At 43.6% G+C, this 23,268-nt stretch overlaps 1 protein-coding gene across 3 annotated transcripts; it reads left to right on the forward strand.

The window, feature by feature from the left end:
* The first annotated feature begins 1,554 nt into the window (after positions 1 to 1,554).
* Positions 1,555 to 14,561, forward strand: FXYD2 (FXYD domain containing ion transport regulator 2). 3 transcript variants are annotated; one of them, XM_056794326.1, is made up of 8 exons: positions 1,555 to 1,688; positions 1,961 to 2,076; positions 3,430 to 3,468; positions 9,650 to 9,688; positions 9,994 to 10,068; positions 12,008 to 12,044; positions 12,342 to 12,372; positions 14,345 to 14,561. In XM_056794326.1, exons 1-7 carry the CDS (start codon positions 1,648 to 1,650, stop codon positions 12,364 to 12,366), a joined length of 372 nt encoding a protein of 123 aa, XP_056650304.1. In that variant the 5' UTR covers positions 1,555 to 1,647; the 3' UTR covers positions 12,367 to 12,372; positions 14,345 to 14,561. The 3 variants fall into 3 exon arrangements, with proteins under 3 accessions (XP_056650304.1, XP_016289310.2, XP_016289311.1); XM_016433824.2 differs by lacking the exon at positions 1,555 to 1,688 and having other exon boundaries at positions 1,821 to 2,076; XM_016433825.2 differs by lacking the exons at positions 1,555 to 1,688; positions 1,961 to 2,076; positions 3,430 to 3,468 and adding an exon at positions 5,574 to 5,695.
* Positions 14,562 to 23,268: the final 8,707 nt, after the last annotated feature.

The following is a 23,268-nucleotide window of genomic DNA, read 5'->3' on the forward strand; positions in this document are numbered from 1 at the left end:
AAAAAAGATAAGGAGCCTATTAAGCAAGCTTCCCCAATTTTCCTGACCAATGTTTACCAGTTTAAAACACTGCTCACAGGACTTTAGCCCACTGACCTTGAGAAAGTTACTTTAAAGTGGCTAGAATGCAGAAAGACCCAAGTTCAAATCCAGCCTCGGACACCTACTAGCTAAGTAACTCTGGGTAAGTCACTTACTTTCTTCTCTGTGTCCCACCAAAAAAAATGGAGATAATGAAAACATCTCTCTCACGGTGTCAAGTGAGGTAGATGAAAGGCTTTGCAAAGCTTAAAGTGTTGTATAAATGTGAGCTAGGATGCTTTTTGGCCCAGATGTGTCTTTGAAACTCTAAGTCCTATAAAGATGGGGACTAGAAATGTAGAAAACTATGAGTCACGGAATGCAAGAAGTTAACTTTATTCTCTGTGGAAACAGCAGTAATTCAGCCTCTGGGCTCCTCCTCCCATAGAGAGGAAGGGAGTTGTACCCTGAGGGTACAACTGAAGGGACTAGCTAATGAAAACCATGGAAAAGAAGCCCAGAGATGGAAACTGTTCTAAAAATACCAAAACATGTGATCAACCCCATATAGCACATTATTAATTAATGTCATCCATGTAACATAGTGAGATTCATTCATTGGAAAGAGCACCAGCAATTAAAAAAAATTTAATTAAATTTTTTGAAAAAACATCCCCCCTTTAGATTCAAGTAACCACAAGGCACTGTGATTTTTAAGCAAATTACATACTTTCTCTGGGCCTCCTTTCCTTATCAATGCAGTAATAATAAATTTAAAAATCAATAAATAATAAATAAAATCTTTCTGCTGTTCATTCTATGTCCTTTTTTCTATGTCTAAGGCAACTAGAAGGCACAGTAGTCAGAACACTGGACTTGGACCTGAATTCCAATTCAGCCTCAGACACTTATTAACTATGTAACCTTGAGTATATAACTGTTTGCCTCAGTTTCCTCATCTATAAAAATAGGGACGATAATAATAGCACTCGCCTCCCAGAATATTTGTGAGGATAAGATAATATTTATGAAGCACTTAGCACAGTGTCTGAGACAGTATGTACTTAATAAATGCTTCCTGGTCCCCTTTTTTTCCCTGTTTCCTTTTTGCTCGGAATTCTATGAGCCTTGGTCTAACATTCTGTGTTCCAAAGTCCTTTCCAGCGGCGACATTCTAAGGGTAGACTGAGAACGAGGCTGACCTCAGAACGTTTCACGGCCACCAGGGTAAGTCTGAAGCTTAATTACCAACCAGTCATCATGGACTAATGAGAGCAGGGCAACTTGGATGTGATGGACCTTGAGGTCATCTCATCTGCAGATCAATGGAAGGAGCTGGAAAGGTTTAGCTTGGGGAAGAATAGACTGTCTTAAGATATTTGTAGAACCATCATATGGAAGAGAGATTAAAATTATTTAATCTGTTTGACTTCAGAGGGCAGAATTAGGAGATATGGATAAAAATTATAAAAGATCAATCAAAGCTTTATAAAATATTTCCTTCTGCAGGGCAGCTAGTGGATAAAGTGCCTGGTCTAGAGGCAGCAAGACCTGAGTTCAAATTCAGCCTCAGATACTTACTAGCTATGTGAGCTTCCTCATCTGTCAAATGAGCTGGAGAAGGAAATGGCAAACCCACGCCAGCATCTTTGGCAAGAAAATCCCAGGTCTCAAAAGACTGAATCGACTGCACAATGCGAAAAGCTATCTCCAAGTGGGTCTGTTATCAAAAGCAGGGCTGCTTCCAGAAGTAGAGGGTTCTCCCCCTACTGGACCACTTGCCAGGGGAATTAAAGAAAGGACATTTTTTCCCCATGGAGGAGCTGGGGATAGTGACACAGAGATTCCTTGCTTCACTGAAAATTCTGGCCTGTGCGCTGGGGTTTGGGAAAGCAGAGATGGGCTGCTTTTCTCATCACTTCCTCTCTGCCATTAACAGGAATCCCAAAGAGACCTCATTAGACTGCCATGCTTTGGGCACAGGGTATGGGGAGAGGGCTGTGGAGAAAGCCTCCCTCTGCCGTCACTACCTCCTGAGATGCCCCCGAGGACTCGGTAAGGACCCAAGGGGGTGCTGCTCCCCTGGAGGAAGGGTGGCCCCACCTTGACTGACTAACACGAGTCTGGATACCCAACATTTTGGAGAACAACTCAGGAGGGTTCAGGCTTGGGCTTGAGTCTCTTCAACGGCTGAGCTCTCTGACTGTAAGAGACCTCCCTCCTAATAACAGGCTTCAAGGCCCCTGCTATCCAGCTGCTAGCTGGGACTCTTACCTTGAGAGCTCTCCTATTGAGAGCAGAAAAGGTCTTGGAGAAAAACAGACCTGGCTGGGCTACGTTGAAAGCACTCCAATGTGGCAGTCCCTGGAAAGGTCTTCCAAGACATGAATGCTATTAGAAGACCCTCAAGATGACTCCTAGATTCTCTACTCATGAGACGATAGTAGGCTAAACTAGGCTGAGAGTATATAGAATTTGAGAGAGGGAAGCAACCTATTATAGTTCATTTTTCAGACTCTTTGTGACCCCATTTGGGATTTTCTTGGCAAAGATAATTGGAGTGGTTTGCCATTGCTATTTCTTTCTGCAGCTCATTTTACAGATGAAGAACTGAGGCCAATGGGTTAAGTGACTTGCCTAAGGTCATACAATTAGTAAGTGTCTGAATTCAGATTTGAATTCAAGTTCTCTTCATTGCAGAGTTTACACTCTACCCACTGCCTTTTGGGCCATTAATCCTCAGCTTTTTCCACCTTCCTATCATGAAGTACAAGTTCCCGAGAGATCTGAATTTCTGACTAAGTGTTGATTCTGCTATTTGGCTAGAAAATCCCCTTCCACCACCACCAGTCACAGGATCATAAGATCATAGGATTAAAATCTGGAAGAGACCTAATAGATCCTCTAGTCTGTCTCTTCCCTTTACAGATGGGAATCTGAGGCCCAGTGACTACCCAAGATCGTGCCAGTTCCAGGAGGCAGAATCAGGATTCAAACCTGGGTTTTGCCCTCTAAATCCAATGCCCTTTCCCTTGTCCCCCAGCTCGGTGCCCTCTGTGAATACCCTGGGTTTCTTAGATGTAGGCTGAGCCTCTGCATCCTGTAACCTGAGCTCTGAACGGACCTGGGGGCTGTGTTTGCTCTTCAGAGGCTTCCAGCTTCCTCCTCCACCTGGGGCCAGGTAGTGTTCAGACAGCTTTGTCACAGTCTCACGTGTATCTTTTTCTCTCCACCCCATAAGGCATTAGGTGAGGATAGTACTGCCAGCCACTCCTCTTTGTTTTGTTTTTGGTCTTTTATTTTTCCCCAAGAAGACTCAGATGAAGTGTGGAGAGGGTGGAAGCTGCCTCTGACTATCCCTGGAGATCCTATCCTCACCCTTTTCTCTTCTCTGACCTCCACACACAGGTGGTGGCAACCCTGAGGACATGGATAGACTATATTTTGGTAAGTCAAACTCTGCATGTTGTTCCCCTCTTGGATCTTTTCAGGATTGGTGAAATCACTTGGCTAAGAGATCCCACGGACTTTGGGCAAGAAGATGAAGAACAGAAATGGAGTAGAGACTCATGTATTTCATATCATCTAGCTGTCTAGATAAGATAGTAGAAGGAGCATGGCATTAGGAGTCCAAAGATCTGGGTTCTAATCCCACTTCCATGACTTACTGTCTATTATTTTGAGAAAGCCACTAATACTTTTAGACTTGATTTTCTTCTGTGTAAAATGGGAATCCTAAGATTTAGACCTAAGAGGGGCCTCTCTGGATTACCTACTCCAACTTTCTCATTTTATAGAAAAAAGAAACTTTGGCCTGGAGATGTACACTGACTGGCCTCCGGCTACATAAGCAATTACAGAGCCAGAATTTGAACTAGCATTTAATCCCAAATCTAGGGGCCTTTTCTCCTCTATGCCTTGCTTATAGCATAGAGTTGTTGGAAGAATCTCATAAGGATTTGCAAATGAAGTTACCTGGAGAACAATAGAGTAAGAGATAGACTGGATGAATCACTATTACTTAATGTTGTAGTGCAAAAATGGTGCAGTCTGGAGGCTCAGGAGCTGGATTCCAATCTAGACTCTGCTACTTACGACCTCTGTGATAATGTATTTAAAAAAACAATACTTACTTTCTGTTTTGGTAACAAGAGACAGAAGGGCAAGGACTAAGCAATTGGGGTTGGAGCTTGCCCAGGATCACAGGGCTATTAAGGATCAGAAGGTAGATTTGAACCCAGATCCTCCTGACTGTAGGCCTGGTTCTCTATTCGCTGTGCTTCCTAGCTGCCCCTATCTCTGGATCTCAGTTTCCTTTTCTGTTAATAAAAAAATGGAAAGGAGAGAGATACTTGGAAGTTTTTAAGGGCCCTTCCAGCTTGAAATTTATGATTCTATGACATCTGTTGTATCCTAGAAAAGCAGTATGGTATGTTGGAAAGACTCCTGAACTTGAGCTTATTTTCCCCCCCTTATTTGCATTTATTTACTTATTTGATTATTCATCTATTTAATTAATTAATTAATTAAGAATATTTTCACATGGTTATAGGATTCATGTTCTTTCCCACCCCTCCCATAGCCAACACACAATCCCACTGGCTTTTACATGTCTCATTGATCAAGGCTTATTTCCATATTATTCATATCTGCACTAGTGTGATAATTTAGAGTCTACATCCCCAGTCCTATCCCCCGAACTTGAATTTAGAAGGCTCAGCTTCAAACTGTATTTCTACCCCTTAACCAGAGGCTGACCTTGAGGAAGCGAATTCACTCGTCTCTCCTGTTTCCTCATCTGTAATGTTGTGGGGATCAAGTGAGATGATGTGCTAAGCCAGCCATGTGACCGTAAAGGACTACATTCTGCCTTTTTGCCCTTTCCCACCTCCCCCATTTTTTACTGGAGGAAAGTGGAAAGGAGGAGGAAGAGGGAGGATAGGTTATACTGTGTTCTGTGACTGCTAATGTCCACCAACGCCAATGAAACCGAAGAGAGTCGCCCTTCTTCCTCTCTGCTCCCCGGCCCTCCACAATGGGATTCGTGGCATGGACGAGATCCCTGGGAACGGTCAAAGATGGTCTGGTACGCACTGACCCTTGACTAGCTCCCTCCAGGAGAAGGCACATCACTAATGGCCTAGGGAGAGTTAACTTCCTGCCCCTCCGGAGGCCCCAAAGTTCCAGTGGAAGAGAAGGACGCCATGACTAAGACCAGCACCTCTGAGCTTTGGGAATTTCCTTTGAGGAGAAAGAGTACGGCTCATCCCATGTGCACACACTCACACACACACACACACACACACACACACACACACACACTCACACACACACACACACTCACACACACACACTCACACACACACACACACACACACTCACACACACACACACACTCACACACACACACACTCACACACTCACACACACACACACACACACACACACACACACACACACACACACATTTCGCCTTCATTCCCTTCCCGAGCTTGCCCAAAGCTCTCCTCGTAGTCAGGGTAAATATTACCCCGGCATTGTTAATGTTTAATGCCCCCCCCCCCCAGGCCCCATGCCTACCTTCCCACCCTCCGGCCCCCACTTTAGACACTCAGTAAAGCAGGGAGAAGAGAAGACTCGGCCGGCAAAATGCCCGAGATGACGCTGGCTAACAGTAAGTGTGTCCGTGTGCACGCGTGTGGGGGGAGGTTTCTTCTTCTGCTTCCGTGTAGTGGAAGCCCTCGTGGTGCTCTGGCCGTCGCAGACCCACGGGAGAAAGATGGGTTTTCTGCCTCGCAGTGCTTAGGCCCCCGGGGAGAGACCGAGCGGAGGCAGAGGGCTTGTTGAATGTCCAGGCACCCCAGACCTCCCGGACCTCTCTCCCCAGGGCCAGGCGGTGGGGAAGCAGGGAGAACCAGCTTCAGGTGGCCCAAAGGGAGTCTTGTCCCTCCTTCTCATTCCCTTCCCCAATTTGGGACCTTCTCTGAGGAATGTAACTGCAAGGGGATGGACTCGCATCCAGGGCTCTGGGCTTTCCCCTTGATTCCTAAAGAATAAATCCCTGGGACCTCCTCTTACTTCAGACGCTTCTCAGGAATCTCCCTCAGCTCCCTTTAATTCCTTCCTCCACAAAGAACTAAATCCAGTCCCACTCAGGAGCCTCTGAGCTCAACCCAGACCCTGAAAAGGCCCAGCTCCTACCACACGCTATCACAGGCTCTTTTTAATAGCTGCAAACGCTGCTTTTGTGATGTCCAAGGAGCCAGGCTATGTAGACATATATATGAGGAAACCGAACAGGATAATGGCACTCCTGCCATTGAGGATCAACTCTAGGTTGTCCCTGTGTCCCAGTGCCTCTTTGGTGTTTACCCAACAGGTAAGACTTGGAGATTAAAAGATCTGAGTTCAAATCCTACCATACTTACTTCCTAGCTTTGTGACCCTGAGCAAGTTACTTTACTGTTTGTTATAAGACAGTTTCCTCATTTGTAAGATGGAAATAATAGCACTTACCTCCCAGGTTGGTTGTGAGGAGCAAATGAAATAATAAATGTCAAATGCTTTGCAGACTTTAAAGTGCTTATATAAATACTGGTTATGTATTCATGGAGAACCATACACATGCTTGGGTGTAGTGAAGACACCATTCTGCCTGGAGTCACAGGGCAAGACAATATGACTTGATCCTTTGTGCAAGAACACCAATGAGATGGGATGGAAAGGGTGCTTGTATTTGGAGGCGGAGAATCTGGATTTAAAACCCAGTCCTGCCACTGAGCAGCTGTATGACCTTGAAGGATGCTTCAGTTCTCTCTCTCCCTCCCCCTCCCTCTCCTCTTTCTTTCCTTCCCTTCCCTTCCTCTCTCTCTCTCTCCTTCTCTCTCTGTCTCTGCCTCTGCCTCTGTTCTTCTCTCTCTGACTCTTTCTGTCTCTGTCTGTCTGTCTCTCTCTCTCTCTCTCTCTCTCTCTCTCTCTCTCTCTCACACACACACACACACACACACACACACACACACACACACACACACAGCACTTGCCCAGTATTTCAGTGGCTCTGTCAAAGACTGGATGGTTCCTTGTTTACTTTGGATTGTGAGCCTTACAATGATTTCTGTTGTTATCCCCTCTGGAGCTACCACTCCTCCTGTCCCCTCTAGTCATAATGTGTTACAGTTAAAAGAGTGATTTTCTTAAACTGTGACCACAAAAGTATGGTTTCAAGACAGTGTCTTGAGTTAAATAAAAAATAAAGTGGTCGCCATGGGAAAATTCCCAAAATATGAAATGCCCAAGTCAGCTGGGTTTTTATGGAGATTTTAATTAATACAAAATAAGGAATTAAGGAAAGGGAGAGAAACAGAGTAAGAGGGAATAGTAGGAAAAAGCCTAGGCCAGCCTAGGCTTTAAGCCTTAAGAGAGACCAGTCAGTCTTTAATCATTCACCACAAGATCCTTCCAAGCAAAACTCTAGTGTTCAGAGAGACCCTCCAGTTTAGCTCAGGAAGCTCCACTTCAGCTTCCAAGGCTGCATTTTCATTCAGAGGCCTTCTGGCCTCCTTTTGAAGAGAATTTTCTCCTATGTCACCTCCCCTAAGTTCTCACATCTACCAATCACAGTAGATGTTTTCACAGGAGTGACCATTCTTAATTCACATCTTCTTTAGTTCTCAACTTCTCTGGGTAGACTAAAACTTCACACCTCTTTTGTTAAGCTTATCCCTTGCAAGTTCGCAAGTTGCCTGACCTTTTAGTGATTAATTTGACCTTCATAGGTACTTTGCACCTTTTTGTGCTAAGATCTAAAAATAGACTTAGCTTAAGGGCTTTTGCCTCACTATAAGTATGAGTTAAGTACTTTTCATTGTTCAGTAAGGAGTTTACAACTTTATCTTCCCCTAAAGTATGCTTGAGTATGGGTGGAGTAAGGTTAGAGTTCTCACATTCCTGATCAAGTACCTTTATTGTTTAAAATGGGGAATGGTCTTAACCAAATGTTCTAAGGTAGAGTCTGAGAATTTTTAACATTCACAAGTCTGAGAAATTTTAAGATTCACAAATGAGTCCTGTGTTCTCCAAGCTAAGTGAGAGTCCAAGTCCCTTCTAGCTCAGATGCCTCCTACCTCTGATTTTATTAAGGGAATGCTGGCCTAGTCTGTTTTCCCCCTCTCTTTTAAACGTTTATTTGTGTGTTCATGACTTTAAAGCTCCCAGGTATGTCCTTCCCTCCCTCCCTCCTTCCTCCCTTCCCTCCCTCCCTTGCATTAGAGAAGGCATCACTTGACAAAAAGGAACAAAACATGTATATAAAAGCCCATGTCATGCATGTTTCTACCTATCAGTTCTTTCTCTGAAGTGGACACAGCTATTCTGCGAACAGTCTTTCTGTTGCTGTACATACTGTTCTCTTGGATCTGCCTGTTTCACTCTTCATAATTGGATGTGGGGTCTTTCCTTGTTTTTTGAAAGTTAACCTGTTCCTCATGACCACATAGTTCTGACATCACAATTATATGCCACAACTTGTTTAGCCATTCCCCAATGGATGGGTGTCCTTTTCATTTCCATGCTTTGCCACCAGAAAGAGAGGGCTATCACTATTTGAGAACACAGAGAGTATTCTCCTTTTTCCCTGATCACCTTGGGAAACAGACCTAATAGTGATATTGCTGGGTCAAAGGGCATGTGCTCCTTGGGCATCATTCCAAATTGCTCTCCAGTTGCCTCATTTTTTCTTTTAGTCCTTGCCTTCTGTCTTAGAAATGACAGTAAGCATCAGTTCCAAGGCAACTGGAGTTCAGTAACTTGCCCAAGGTCACACAGCTAGGAAGTGTCTGAGACCAGATTTGACCGCTATCTCTGGGACTGGCTCTCTATCCACTGGGCCACTTAGCTGTCTCTCAAATTGCCTATTCTTTTTAAATTTATAAAATAAAAAAAAATCTTGTGAGGTAAGAAAAGAGGAATTGAAAGCTTTCTTTTTTAAATTGAATTTTATTTTTTAATGACAGATAGAAACAATTTTTCTTATCATGTAAAATACATTTCTGTGTTAGTAACTATTGTTGTAAGAGCATACTCATACAAAAGCAAACCCCCAAATAATACCCTAATGTGAAAGATAGCATGCTTTGATCTGCATCCACTGGCCCCAACAGTAATTGAAAGCTTTCTTGAGCAGAGTCGTAGGACAACCCCACACACATAGCTTGCTCCCTACATTTCAGTGTCTTGAATGCCCATTTTTGCAGTTGGGGTTCTGATGGTTTATGTTTGAGCCACGTCATAATACCCTTGCCATGTTGATCCTCCCCTAATCCTCCCACAGCTACTCCACTTTGTTCCCCTGTTCCCTGTGGTATCAAGTGGTCTGTTGGACGAGGTATGTTTGAAGGATGAGCCCTTAGAAAGATGAAGGGTACAGGCAAGGTCACATGGCAGGTGGCTGGCAGAGCGGGCATTTAGATGCTGGTGCCCCAACCCAGCACCTGCTTCTCGAGCTTTCAGCCTTTTCCTTCTTGGGCAGGCTTTCTTAACTTGAGTAATGACCAGGTTCCCATTGCCCACAAGAGAAGGTCTACGAGCTCTTTGTGAAGTTGTTCTTGCTTATCTCTTTCTCCTCAATCAGGTGGTGGTCCCAAGGGGGACGAGGACAGATTCCAATATGGTAAGCACTTTCCTCCACATGCCCTGGGTCTCTCCTAGGAGGATGCCCGAATGACCCGACCCTGCCCCCATAGTATCCCTCCGTGCTTCAGCGGTCACTGGAGAGGTGGGGGGAGAGGTAGCCGAACGCCGTAGCCTACTGGCACAATGGAATGTAAGAGGACCGGCTTTGTCAGCCTCCTCTACTGCGGTGGGGGTGGTAGGGGTCCTTTCGCCTTTCTGTTAGCCGTCCAGTTCCCCCTCCACCTACCCCACGGCTTAATCAGCTCCCTTCAGGCCGCTCACCTTCTTTTTCCCCTCTCCAAGACTATTCCACTGTCCGAAATGGAGGCCTGATTTTTGCTGGCTTGGCATTCATTGTGGGACTGATGATCATCCTGGGTAAGTGAGGTTTGGCCATATGGGGCCAGGGGAGCTGCTCTGGAGCTGCTCCAGCTTTCATGCTCTTAGCCACCATGTTGGTCCTGCCTCCCTGAGTCTGGAGAGGAAGGAGGGAGTCAGATGGGGCGGGGGTAGACGCTGTGAGATGGCTCCTGATAGAGGTTCTTAACCGGATTCTCTGTCGCCAAATTCAGTGGCGTTTGTGTAGCACCACATTGTTTCTCTCTTCTACTTCCATTTTCAACACCCTCTTTTCATTTCTCCCTCTGGCCCACCTGACTCCTTCCGCCTGTCAGAGTCCTGCGTAATCCCTACTTCCTCTGTGCCGCTTTCCCTTACAAGATGACCCCAAGGAGCTCCTGTCTTCCCTGAACTCCCGCAGGCTTCCTAGTGACACGTCATCGTCCTTCTGTTGTCTCATCCCGTTTTATCCTGTCTCCTTAGACTCTCAACTCCTTAAGGCAGGCACCGTGTCACATGCATCTACATCTGGTACAGAGCTGGGCAACTTGTATAATCCTTGGAGCTAGAGCTGGGAAGAGACGGTTGAGAGAAAATCTCATCCAATCTAACCATTATACACATAGCAGCAGAGCAGGCAGGTGTCAGGGCAGCTAGGTGGTATAGTGGATAGAGTGTTGGGCCTGGAACCAGGAAGATCTGAGTTCAAATGTAGCCTCGGACACTTTCTAGCTGGGTGACCTTGGGCAAGTCACTTAACCCTGTTTGCCCCCAATTTCCTCATCTGTAAAAGGAGCAGGAGAAGGAAATGGCAAAACATTTTAGTATCTTTGCCAAGAAACCTTAAAAAGGGTCATGAAGAATCAGACACCTCTGAAACGACTAAACAACAAAACAACAAGGGTCAGGAAGAGAAAAAGCAGTTATGTAGTGCCTACTATGTGTCAGACATTGTGTTAGGCACTTAAAAAAACCAAACCCTTACCTTCCATGTTAGGATCAGTACTATGTATTGGTTCCAAGACAGAAGAGTGATAAGGGACTAGGCAATGGGGGTTAAGGGACTTGCCCAGGATCACACAGCTAGGAAATGCTAAGCACTTTTTATAAACATTACCTCATTCAATCCTCATAACAACCCTACAAGGTAGGTGCTGTAATTATCCCTATTTTATAGTTAAACAAATGAAGGCAGACAGATGTTAAGTGACTGGCCCAGGGTCACAGAGCTAGTAAGTGTCTGAGGCTAGATTTGAACTTGGGTCTTTCTGACTCCAGGCCCCGTTCTCTATTCACTGCTTCTAGGAAAGAAGACTATTCTCTCTATCTCTTGGTCACCAAGGTTCAGCTACTGTAGGGCCTTGCCTGACCGTGGCTTTTCAAAGCCACCTTCAAGTTTGGCCCCGTCCCCTTTATTCACTCCTATTTTGACTGTAGCCTCTGCCTTTCTTTTCTCTCAGTATAGGAAGGCTGTTTGTCAGTCATAATCTGACCCAAGGCCTTTATGGGATGAGGGAAATTCCTGAGGCAAATAAATGGAGGAATGAGGAGGAATTTCTTGCCCTCCAGAAGGCACTAGTCTTCCACTTGATTACATCCAAATGAAGAATCTGAGGCCCAGAGTAGGGAAATGTCTTACCCAAGACCATAAAGCTAATCCATGGCAAAGGTCAAGATTTGAACCCAGTGCATTTTTCCACTGGGCTACATGTCACTTCCATGAGTTAGTGAATATTGAGGATCTCGATGGGGACCCCAAGGGAGCCAAAGTCTGCACCAAATATAGCGATGGGAAAGGATGATAAAGATAGATAAATAATAGATGAGATTTATAGGTAGATGAATGATAGACAGATAGATAGATGATAGACAGAAAGACAGATAACAGAGAGAGAGATGGGAGAGAGAAGGAAAGGGGAGTAGATTTTTCTTGAGGACAGAAGTTAATGAAAATAAATTTTCTTGTCTGTTTTCAAAGGCAAAAGACTTCGCTGTGGGGGCAAGAAGAAACGTCGGTGAGTTCCTGGACAGGTTGGGGTGGAGGGAAGGGGAGAGGAAGAAGTGCCCAGAAGACCCTCCAGACTTGCAGAATCTTAGAATCAAAACTGTACAGCTGTACAGGAACTTACATATAATCTCATCCAAATTCCTTATTTTACTGATGAGGAAACTAAGATTTTAGGATGGAGAGCAAAATCTCCCAGGCTTTTGCCACTCTCCATCCTGGCCTCGTCCCCCCTTTTTCTCCTCTCTCTTCTCCTTTCTACCCCTTAAGACTCAAAAAGGATTTTTCTTTCTTGTCTTCTCCATAGGCAAATCAATGAAGATGAACTTTAAGTACAGGTATGTGCCAGGAGGACGGAGTTTGAAGGCAGGACTTGTGGTGGGATGGGATTGAGAATGCAAGTTGTCTTCTACTTCTGTAAAGAACCACATAAGAGATAAAGCAGAAAAGTTTGCAGCTGGACTCCCAAATGGCCAGTGATTAATCAGTTACTCAGGCTTTTAAGTGTCTATTATGTGCCCAGCCCTGGGCTAAAATCCTCGTAACCCCCGGACCAAAGCCCACCGGCATAGGACTCTCTCCGCATCAGTGGAGATAAATCTTTCCTCTCCACCAATCAGGAGATGAAGTATTCATCTCCATCAATGAAGGAGAGTCCCCAAACCATGTCCGCCAATAAGAAGAGAGTGCCATACCAATGTGCTTTGGGACAAGGGCAATGTCCTAGACTGGGTAGAAAGGAAAGCTGCAGGCGCTGCTGGGAGCTCTCTGCGAAGAAAGGATTCCCTCGTCTGCTCCAGGCTGCTACCCCTGTCCAGGACTTCATTGTCCTTCTAACTGGTCTTTTTGCCTCCATTTTTTTCTCGGTGGTCAAATGAATGGACGATGATAGCAATAATTATCTACGTGACTGATAATTATTATTCACATAAGTTTAAAGTTTAGAAACTTGCAAAGAGCTTCCTGGGTGAAGGAGAAGTGTTGGCCCTGGAGCCGAGATACCTGGATTTGAGTACCGCCTCAGAATCTCAGCAGCTGTGTGATCACGGCTAGTCACGTTTGTTTCTCTGAGCCTCAGTACCCTCATCTATAAAACGGGCGTAGAAATGTTTGCACTATCGAATTCGCAGAATTTGTTCTAAGGAAAGAGCTGCATAATCCGTGATTGTAAACAAGATCTCTGTGAAGTTCATAGTCAAAGTATTTTTGTCCCCATTTTACAAATGAAGAGACTATGGCTCAGAGAGGTCCTCTGCTAGGACCACACAGCTTGTAAAGATCAAGAAAACAGACATACTTCAGATCTGAGCCTACACAGTTTAGAACAGAGTGAAGTGAGGACCTAGGATGTTTGAGAGGAAAGGAACTAATTCAAAAAGTGTTTGCAGCATTAAAAAATAAGCAACACCTGATTTAAATGTCTTCATTAAGAATAACAGTTCATATGCTCTACAAAGAATTTCCTTCACTACACCATGTGAGATAGACAGGACAAGTATTATTATCCATAGTTTTACAGAAAAGGAAACTGAGACAGAGAAGTTAAATGACTCATCTAAGGTCTCACATATATTTAATGGCAAAATCAACATTTCTAATTCAGTGATGTCGCCACAGTATTTTAGGGCATTTCCTCTGGTTTGAAGCATTCTGATTCTTGTGGGAAACTGAATTCTCATCAGAAGGGTCTGAGGGGTAACTAAGTGGCTCAGTGGAGAGAGCCAGACCTGGAGATGGGAGATCCTGCGTTCAAATTTAGCCTCAGTCACTTTCTAGCTATGACCTTGGGCAAGTCACTTGACCCCCATTGCCCAGCCCTTACCACCCTTCTGCCTTGGAACCAATTTCTAGTATTGATTCTAAGATGGAAGGTTAATGTTTGGTTGTTTTAAAAAAAGGTTCCGAGACACTATAACTAGATGAGCTGAATAATAATAATGTGCATTTATTAAAGTCCTTTGAAACTTCCAACTGCTTTCTACACAACTCTGTGAGGTAAGTAATGTAAGTATTATTCCCGTTTCACATGTGAGAAAAATTAAGATTCAGAGAAGTGAAATAAAATTTCCCATGGTTTGTAAGTGTCTGGGTCAGGATTTGAATGCAACCCCTAAGATTCCAAGGCTAGTGCCTTCAGGCATAAGATAAGAAATTTTGGGACCCCACTAGGCTCCACCCTGACCCCCTAATTCCATAATCCACTGGGTAGAGTTTTCTGGGGAAGTTATTCCCTGAAGCCTCCAGACAGGAGGGCTACTCTCTTAGGGACCTCTGAGAAATCATACTATACATTTTGTCTTTATCTTTCAGAGCCAATCACATCCTTCCACAAGACCTCTGATATGTTTCCCCTGACAAGGATGAGTTGTGGCCGATTTGGAGGTTTCTTCAGTGCCTGCTGTCATTTATGCCTTTTCTACTGGAACTCTCCCCAAGGCCAAGGCTTTTGGCTTTGTGATCTGTATCACTGGTCCCCCTGCCTCCCTAGGCCTCTGCACTAATAATAAAGCTGGCTTGTGAGAGGGCACCTTTCTTGTGCTGTTCTGAACTGGGGTAAAGGGATTATAGTACATAGGATCATGACACCTAGAGCAGAGGTTCTTTACCTGGAGTCTGTTTTCTTTAAAAAATATTTTGAGGGGCAGCTAGCTAATAAATAAAGAAACATTTTGAGAGGTTCAGTGGATTGAGAGCCAGGTCTAGAAATAGGAAGTCCTGGGTTCAGATCTAACCTCGGGCACATCCTAGCAGTGTGACCCTGGACAAGTCACTTGACCCCAGTTTGCCTACCCTTTAATGTTCTTCTGCCTTGGAACTAATACTTAGTATCAATTTTGAGACAGAAGGAAAGAAAGAAAGAAAGAAAGGAAGGAAGAAAGAAAGAAGAAAGAAAGGAAGGAGGAAGGAAGGAAGGAAGAAAGAAAAGAAAGAAAAGGAAAGAAAGAAAAAAGAAAGAAAGAAAGAAAGAAAGAAAGAAAGAAAGAAAGAAAGAAAGAAAGAAAGAAAGAAAGAAGAGAAAGAAAGAAAGAAAGAAAGAAAGAAAGAAAGAAAGAAAGAAAGAAAGAAAGAAAGGAAGGAAGGAAGGAAGGAAGGAAGGAAGGAAGGAAGGAAGGAAGGAGGAAGGGAAAGGAAGGAAGAAAGGATGGAAGGAAGAAAGAAGGAAGGAAGGAAGGAAGGAAGGAAGGAAGGAAGGAAGGAAGGAAGGAAGGAAGGAAGGAAGGAAGAAGGAAGGAAGGAAGGAAAGAAGGAAGAAGGAAGAAGGAAGGAAGGAAGGAAGGAAGGAAGGAAAGAAAGAGAAAGCAAGCAGGCAAGAAAAAGCAAGCAAGCAAGCAAGCAAGAAAGAACAAGCAGGTGGGAAAGATGTGGGTTCCATTAAATTTAATTCATCCCTACAAATCTTTACTTGTTATTTTTCTAAACCTTTATGTAGTGCCTAAATGTGGTCAATAGCATTTGACCTAATTATCTGGACAGGAAAAACCTAGTGGATAAAGATAAAGGCCTGTTGGCAAACTATAATATGCACTTGGATGGTTAGGTTAAAAAAAAAAAGAATGTTAAAAGATCTGGAGACCAAAAAGCCTGTTCTAAGAAACCTATAGCACCAGTTAAAAAGCAGTATTCATTCACCTGTCTGTTATAATAGCCACCAACAACAGCACTCTACCTAGCCTGAACATCCTAACCTTTGGCTTCTGTCATGACCAGGTTATTTCCTCCCAGCTTTCCTGATCTTCTAATGAGTAAAAGCTTTTACTTAACTCAGCTTGTTATTGTTTAGTCATTTTTTAAGTAGCAAACAACTCTTTGTAACTCCATTTTGGTGTTTCTTAGCAAAAATACTGGAGTACTTTTGCTATTTCTTTCTCCAGTTCATTTTACAGATGAGGAAACTGAGGCAAACAAGGTTAAATGACTTGCCTAGGTCACACAGGAAGGTAGCTGAGCCCAGATTTGAACTCAGGAAGATGTCTTCCTTTTTCCAGACCTGGTATGCTTCCACATAGTTGCCTATCTAAACTTGACAGGCCAAAATAACAGTAACTACAACACTGAACTAAAATTTTTTCCAATTAAGTAAAGAAATAAATAATGAACAAATCAAAAAAGAATAAAAGTGTAAATTGATATAAAAATTTAGAGCACAAGATCCTACTTCTACAACATACTACCTATGTGACATTGGATGAATTATTTAAACTCTCTGGGCCTCAGTTTCTTTGTCTGTAAAATAAGGGGGTTGATCATTCCAGAGGACATATGGTGAAACTTGCCCATCTTAAGATAGAAATTTCATAAGAGCAGCTAGGTGACTCTGTGGATAAAATGTTGGGCTTGAAGTTGGTAGGATTATGGTTCAGATCTGGCCCTTAGACACCTAGCTACATGTCCCTGGGCAAGTCACTTAATACTACTTGCCTAGCTCTTGCCACTTCTGTCTTAGAATTGATACTAAGGGGGCAGCTGGATAGCTCAGTGGATTGAGAGCCAGGCCTAGAGATAAGAGGTCCTAGGTTCAAATCTGGCCTTAGACACTTCCAGCTGTGTGACCCTGGGCAAGTCACTTAACCCCCATTGCCTAGTCCTTACCACTCTTCTGCTTGGAACCAATACACAGTATTCATTCCAAGATGGAAGATAAGGGTTTAAAAAAAAAAAGAATTGATACTAAGAGTAGACAAGGGGAAAGAAAGAAGGAAGGGAGGGAGGAAGGAAAGAAGGAAAGAAAAAGAGCAAACAAGGGAAAGAAAGAAAATTAATGACTCATAGGATAGAATGAAACATGTATTTTTGGACATGGCCAATTTTTTTTTTTGCTTGACTATGCATATTTGTTACAATGTTATTGTTTTTTCTTTCCATTTTCAATAGAGGTAGAAAGTGGGAAAGAGGAAAAAGTAAATTTTTGTTCATTTTTTAAAATTAGTTAAAAATAAAAGGACAGGTTGGATTTTACTTTTAAGGTCCCTTTGAACTCTAAATTTGTGATCCTGATTAAAATGCTGACTCTATTCCTACTCTGGCAGAACTTCAAATTCTATTTTATCTGCTATTTCCACCTCCGATTTTACCCATTGTTCTGCCTTCCTCTTTTCTCCCTCTCCAGTCCTGTTTTTGCGGATCTACAATATACATGGCCTGGTCATGTGAACTGGCCTTTGCTTAACTAGTTTCAGCTGGAAGCTTCCTCCTTCCCACCCCCAACAGTACTAGCACTGTTATTGCTAAGTGACATTGGAATACTATATAAGGTTGTCACTTTTTAGAATCCATACTAAATATTAGTTCCAAGGCAGAAGAGCAGGAAGGACTAGGCAATGGGGGTTAAGTGACTTGCCCAGGGTCACACAGCTAGGAATGGTCTGAGGCTAAGTATATTTTTAATGAGTGAAAGGGAAACTAGGTTATATACTGACCATGGCTCACATCTATAAGTCAAACTGATAAAACAAACAAACAAGCAAACACTTGGCCCACATTCACAATGAATTCTGCTCTTAGAAGCATCTTTATAAAATGGTTCAGTTAGAGACCAGGTAGCGCCTCTCTCCGGTGCAGTTCCCATTGTGCCCCGAGGTGAAAAACACCACGACACGTGGACGGGTTCAGTGACAGGTCTTTAGGAGAAATATTAGATCAGGCAAATATATACTTTAGCAGAGTACATTTTTTAAATGCAATTAACCGGAAGTAAGTCGACCTCTTTGTTCTCCCAGCTGGCTTGTTTCTCTTGCACTCCGCTATCAGAGCAGCTCCTAAGATAAAAACAGTCACCTCCCAATTTGTCCGTTAAGTCATCTCTCATGGTTAAAAAAGGAATTCTAGATGTGACCAGACTTATGGCGGCGGCTGCAGTCACGTAGCGCAGCGGATAAAACACTGGGCTTAGCGTCAGTAAGACCCAACTCCTAATCAGCCTCAGACACTTAGTAGCTGGATGACCCTGGACAAGTCACTTCACCCTGTTTGCCTCCATTTCCTCATCTGCAAAATAAGGCGGAAAAGGAAATGACCAACCACTCCAGTATCTTTGCCGGGAAAATCCCAAGAAGGTCCCGAAGACCCTACGACGGAAAGACTCAAAAACATCAATGTCAGTGACCCTCCTTGGGGCTGCAGTCCGGTCACTGACTTCTCCCTTCTCGCTTCACTCTCCTTGAGTGCCGCCATCATAAAAAAAGCGCCACCCCGGACCGAGGACTGGTGGTCTGACACCGGAGAGAACTCCGAATGCCGGGTGAGTGGGTTAGGGGTGGGGGGGTGTGGGGGCGGCCAGTCAGCCCCCAGCCAGAGGTTGGCTTTAGAAGGCACTCGGGGCAGTGGGATCTGAGGAGCCGCTTCAGTGATGGAGAAAAGGACAGCTCCTCCCCGGGCAGGCGAGAGCTCAGACTCAGTTTTCAGCCCGGAGTCTCTTCGGGAAAGCGGCGGCGGTCTGAGGGAAGCGGTCTGAGGGAAGGACAGAAAGCCAGTCGGAGACGTTTTTCTTCACTCCCATGCCCAGGGGGATGATCACAGCCGGAGGGAAATTCCGATGCTTTCTGAGAGGACAAACGGATCCCGGTTCTCATGACTTAAGAACTTTCTTTTTCCCCCCCTTTTTTTTTCTCCCATCACAATAACTTCCCCCTTGGGACCGCTCCAGTAGGGGATTTCTGCCTCCCGTTTTCACTTCAAACTGATATTTCCAGCCATCCCACAGCTGAGTCTAGTCACTGGGAAAAGCAGTGTGGTAGAGTAGAAAGAGCGATCTTTTCAGAGTTGGAAGGTTCAAATCCTGTATCACACTTAGTTGCTGTGTGAACTTGGCCAAATCACTCCAACTCAGGCCCTAGATTTCCTCATAAATATTTTTAGGCCTTACATTCAGTCTTCGAAATAGCTCTAGGATAAGAGGGCAAGGGCTGGGCAAAGGGCTAGGTAAAGTGACTTGCCCAGGGTCACACAGCCAGGAAATGTCCGAGATCAGATTTGAAGCCGGGTCCTCCCGAGCCCAGACCCGAGTCTCTATCCACTGGGCTCCTGCTTCCCCAATTTCTTAATAAATTAAATGGGGGCAACGACGTATATATAGATATATACTACTCACGATATATACTACTGTATAACTCACAGGGTAGTTTTTGTAAATGTTATTGTCATTCTGGGGTGTTATTTTCTCTTGGATCACTAGAGGGAGCATGTGATTCATGCTGAAATCCATCCTGAATTTAACTTTTGCAACTTGGTGGGTCCTATGCTTGTCCCAGGCTGGTGCAAGTCATTAAATCCTTTCTCCTTGGCAAGGTTACCAAAAAGTGCAAGCAATGGGGGATTTTCCCATTGACTTGTGAAAAGGAGAACCTCCATCCCACCCCTCAAGCCAAATAGATCAAAAAACAACCCAAAACTCATGTTCTGTCTTAGTAACAACTCTAAGACAGAAGGGCAAGGGCCAGGCAAACATGGTTAAGGGACTTGGCCAGGGTCACACAGCTAGGAAGTGTCTGAGGCCATATTTGAACACAGTACCTACAAGCTCCAGGTCTGGCTTTCTGTCCACTGAGCCATCTACCTGTCCTAATCCAATACATTTTTCAGGGAAGAAGAAAAAAGGTGGTAAAAAGCAGTGAACTTGGACCTAGAGGATCTGCTTCAAGTTTCTTTTATTAATGAAAAAAAGGACAGTCTAGCAGAAAGAGCACTTACCCTGGAGTCAGAGGATTTGAGTTGGAATCTTGCTTTTCACATTTACTATCCCTCTGATGTATCACGACTTCTCTGGGCTTCAATTCCTTCATCTGTAGAATGAAGAAATTAGACTAGCTAGCCTCTGATGCCCCTTCCAGCTCTAAATCTACGATCTTTTCACACCGATTGCCCAAAATGTCATGGCAAGCAGGGATGATATTTGACGGGCTCCATGGAGTCCAGGCTTTTCATAGTAAACTGCTGGATTTTCTGTGTGTGTGTTTAGTAATCACTTCTAAGGCAGAAGAAGGGTAAGGGGTAGGCAACTGGGGTTAAGTGATATGTCCAGGATCACACAGCTAAGAAGTGACTAAGGTCAAATTTGAATCCAGGTCTTCCTGTCCTCCCATCCTCCCTATTTCAGTCCTGGTACTCTATCTACTGTATTATTTGGTGACCCCTACCCCCTTTTTAAATAAAACCCTTACTTCTGTCTTAGTGTCAATACTAAGTATTGATTCCAAGGCAGAGGAGTAGTAATGCAATTTTTTTTTTGGGTCTTCATATACTTCTCTGACATTCCCTTCTAAATGAATCTATATTCTCTCTCAGCACCCTTCAAATTGGTAATACTAGTACACATTTGGGCTCATGCCTCTGTTAAGTACATTCTGTGTCAGAATGAGAGGGGTGTTCTGGGAAGACTAGTACCCCAGGAGGGAGGTCTTGGCATGCCTCTTCAGGATTGTTCATCCACCTTTGGTGTCCTGGCTCTCCCCATGGCTCCAAGAAGCTGTAACATGAGTAGCAGCCACATTGATAAAATCAGGTCAGGAGGCAGGTTAAACCAAGGTGAGAGTAACTGGCAGACCCCCAAACCATCAGCAAATTAGGGGGGCATCTGTCCCATGCATGTGAAGACTACCTCTGGCATAAGGGACAGATGAGAACAATTTGTTCCAAGAGTCATGACAATAGCAGAAGCAAGTATTGTGTAGTGCTTAGAGTTTGGCTAGGCATTGAAGAAGTCAAGGTCATCTGCTATATCCCGAGTCATCACAAGTCATCTTGACCGTCTTGCTCTGGACTTCGATGACTCTGAAAGAGAACGAGGTCAACAATTTTGTGTAATTCTGCCTTGCTTAAATTGAATTTCTGCAAAAGTCAAAAGACATCACCAGTGATGCCATTTTGGTCTTCTTCAAGAACACAACTACTGTGTATTCAAGTTTGGAGTGGGTTCAATGTCTCCATCACAAACATAGGGAATTGAACCAGCTACATCCTTGTATGTCTAATCAAATGCCAACATGATGATGTTGATGGTGATGATGATGATAATTGACAATTTCAAAAGCATTTAACTTCTATTAACTTATTTGATCTTTATTTTTTAAAAATTGGACTTATCCTCATTTACAGATGAGAAAACTGAGGCTTAGAGCTATTAATGATAAAAGTACTTTAGGGATCAATGATAATGCTGGTAAGAAGAATTTCCTGAGACTCTTGTTCCTGTCTTTGAACAAGGAGGCATGCTAAACATATAGCCTTCTTCTCTTTTGACACCTACAAGAAACCAGTGAATAACAGGTATTATATAGACTAGGATATCTACTTTGGTTGGACATTGTAGAGTTAAAAAGGTTTGGGGGGTGGCAGCTGGGTAGCTCAGTGGATTGAGAGCCAGGCCTAGAGATGGGAGGTCCTAGGTTCAAATCTGGCCTCAGACACTTCCCAGCTGGGTGACCCTGGGCAAGTCACTTAACCCCCATTGCCTAGCCCTTATCACTCTTTTGCCTTAGAACCAATACATGTTACTGAGACTTTTCTTATTTGTAAAAGTGAGATGATACCCTCAGAACCTACCTCAAAAGACTAGAGCATTTTATTTTTTTTTTTAACTTTTACCTTTCATCTTGGAATCAATACTGTGTATTGGTTCCAAGGCAGAAGAGTGGTAAGGCTAGGCAAGGGGGGTTAAGTGACTTGCCCAGGGTCACACAACTGAGGCCAGATTGGAACCTAGGACCCTCCTTTCTCTAGGCCTGATTCTCAAACCACTAAGGCTACTCAGCTGCTCCCAAGACTAGAGCATTTTATTTTATTTTTAAAATTAATTTATTTAGTCAATTTAGAACATTATTCCTTGTTTACAATAATCACATTATTTCCCTCCCTCCCTTCCACCCACCCTTCCAAAGTCAATGCACAATTTCATTGGGTATTACTTGTGTCTTTGATCAGAACCTATTTCCATGTTGTTGGTGTTTGCATTAGATGTTCATTTAGAGTCTACATCCCCAATCACATCCCCATTGACCCATGTAATCAAGCAGTTGTTTTTCTTCTGTGTTTTTACTCCACAGTTTTTCCTCTGAATGTGGATAGTGGTTTTTCTTGTAGATTCCTCCAGGTTGTTCAGGATCACTGCATTGCCACTAATGGAGAAGTCCATTACGTTCGATTATACCACAGTGTATCAGTCTCTGTGTACAATGTTCTCCTGGCTCTGCTCTCCTCACTCTGCATCAGTTCCTGGAGTTGTTCCCAGTCCCCATGGAATTCCTCCACTTTATTATTCCTTTGAGCACAATAGTATTCCATCACCAACAGACACCACAATTTGTTCAGTTAGATCATTTTTGTTGTTGTTTAGTCATTTCAGTATCACTCTTCCCAACTCCATGTAGGGAAAGATATAGAGGTGCTTGCCATTTCCCTCTCCAGCTCATTTTTACAGATGAGGAAACAAAATTAAATGAGTTGCCTGGGATCATACAACTATTAAGTAAAGAAGGCTAAATTTGAACTTAAGTCTTCCTGATTCTAAGCCAAGCCTCTATCTACCATTTTAGAAGATACTGTTATGTGATCTGAAAACTTCAAGTTACTATACCAGTCAATTATTAACATTATCTTTGTATATTCCATAAATTTAGCAAGGACAACAGCTACACATATATTTGCTAAATTGAATTGAGCCATGTAGAAAGAGAAGGGGAAGAGCAACTAGGTGGCTTAATGGATAGAGATCCAGGACTGGAGAAGGGAGGTCATGGGTCCAAATCTGGCCTCAAATACTTCCTAGTTGTGTGACCCTGAACAAGTAATTTTATCCTAATAGCTTAGCTCTTATTACTCTTCTGCCTTGGAACCAATGACTAATATTGATTCTAAGATAGAAGGTAAGGGAAAGAAAGCAAGCAAGAAAGAAAGAGAGAGAGAGAGAGAAAGAAAGAGAGGGAGGGAGGGAGGAAGAAGAAAGGAAGGAAGAGAGAGAGGGTGGGAGAAAGAGAAACAGAGACAAAGACAGAGCCAGAGAGACAGAGGGAGAGAGAGAGGGAAAGAGTAAGAGTGGTTAGATCATCCTTGAAGATTTCATCCATAGTAGAAAGAAGTAGAAACCAGGAATTCAGCTCCACAAGTCATTCATAGGCCCCACAGTCCTCTTACTATGGGTGAACTCTTTCAGATTGATTACCAAAAAACTCATATCTCACATCCAGAGCACAATTGGAAATGAGAGAGAGACATACAAAAGAGGGAGATTCCCATGGGAGTCA

This window comes from Monodelphis domestica, chromosome 4 (assembly GCF_027887165.1).
Source record: "Monodelphis domestica isolate mMonDom1 chromosome 4, mMonDom1.pri, whole genome shotgun sequence".
NCBI classification, from domain to species: domain Eukaryota; kingdom Metazoa; phylum Chordata; class Mammalia; order Didelphimorphia; family Didelphidae; genus Monodelphis; species Monodelphis domestica.

Bases quoted from the DNA above. Each gene is read 5' to 3' on its own strand.
- FXYD2 (XM_016433824.2), top strand. From the start codon at position 1,836: ATGGAGGAGCTGGGGATAGTGACACAGAGATTCCTTGCTTCACTGAAA. The intron at 9,689-9,993 runs GTAAGCACTTTC...CCCCTCTCCAAG, and splicing joins CGAGGACAGATTCCAATATG to ACTATTCCACTGTCCGAAAT. The intron at 12,045-12,341 runs GTGAGTTCCTGG...TCTTCTCCATAG, and splicing joins GGGGGCAAGAAGAAACGTCG to GCAAATCAATGAAGATGAAC.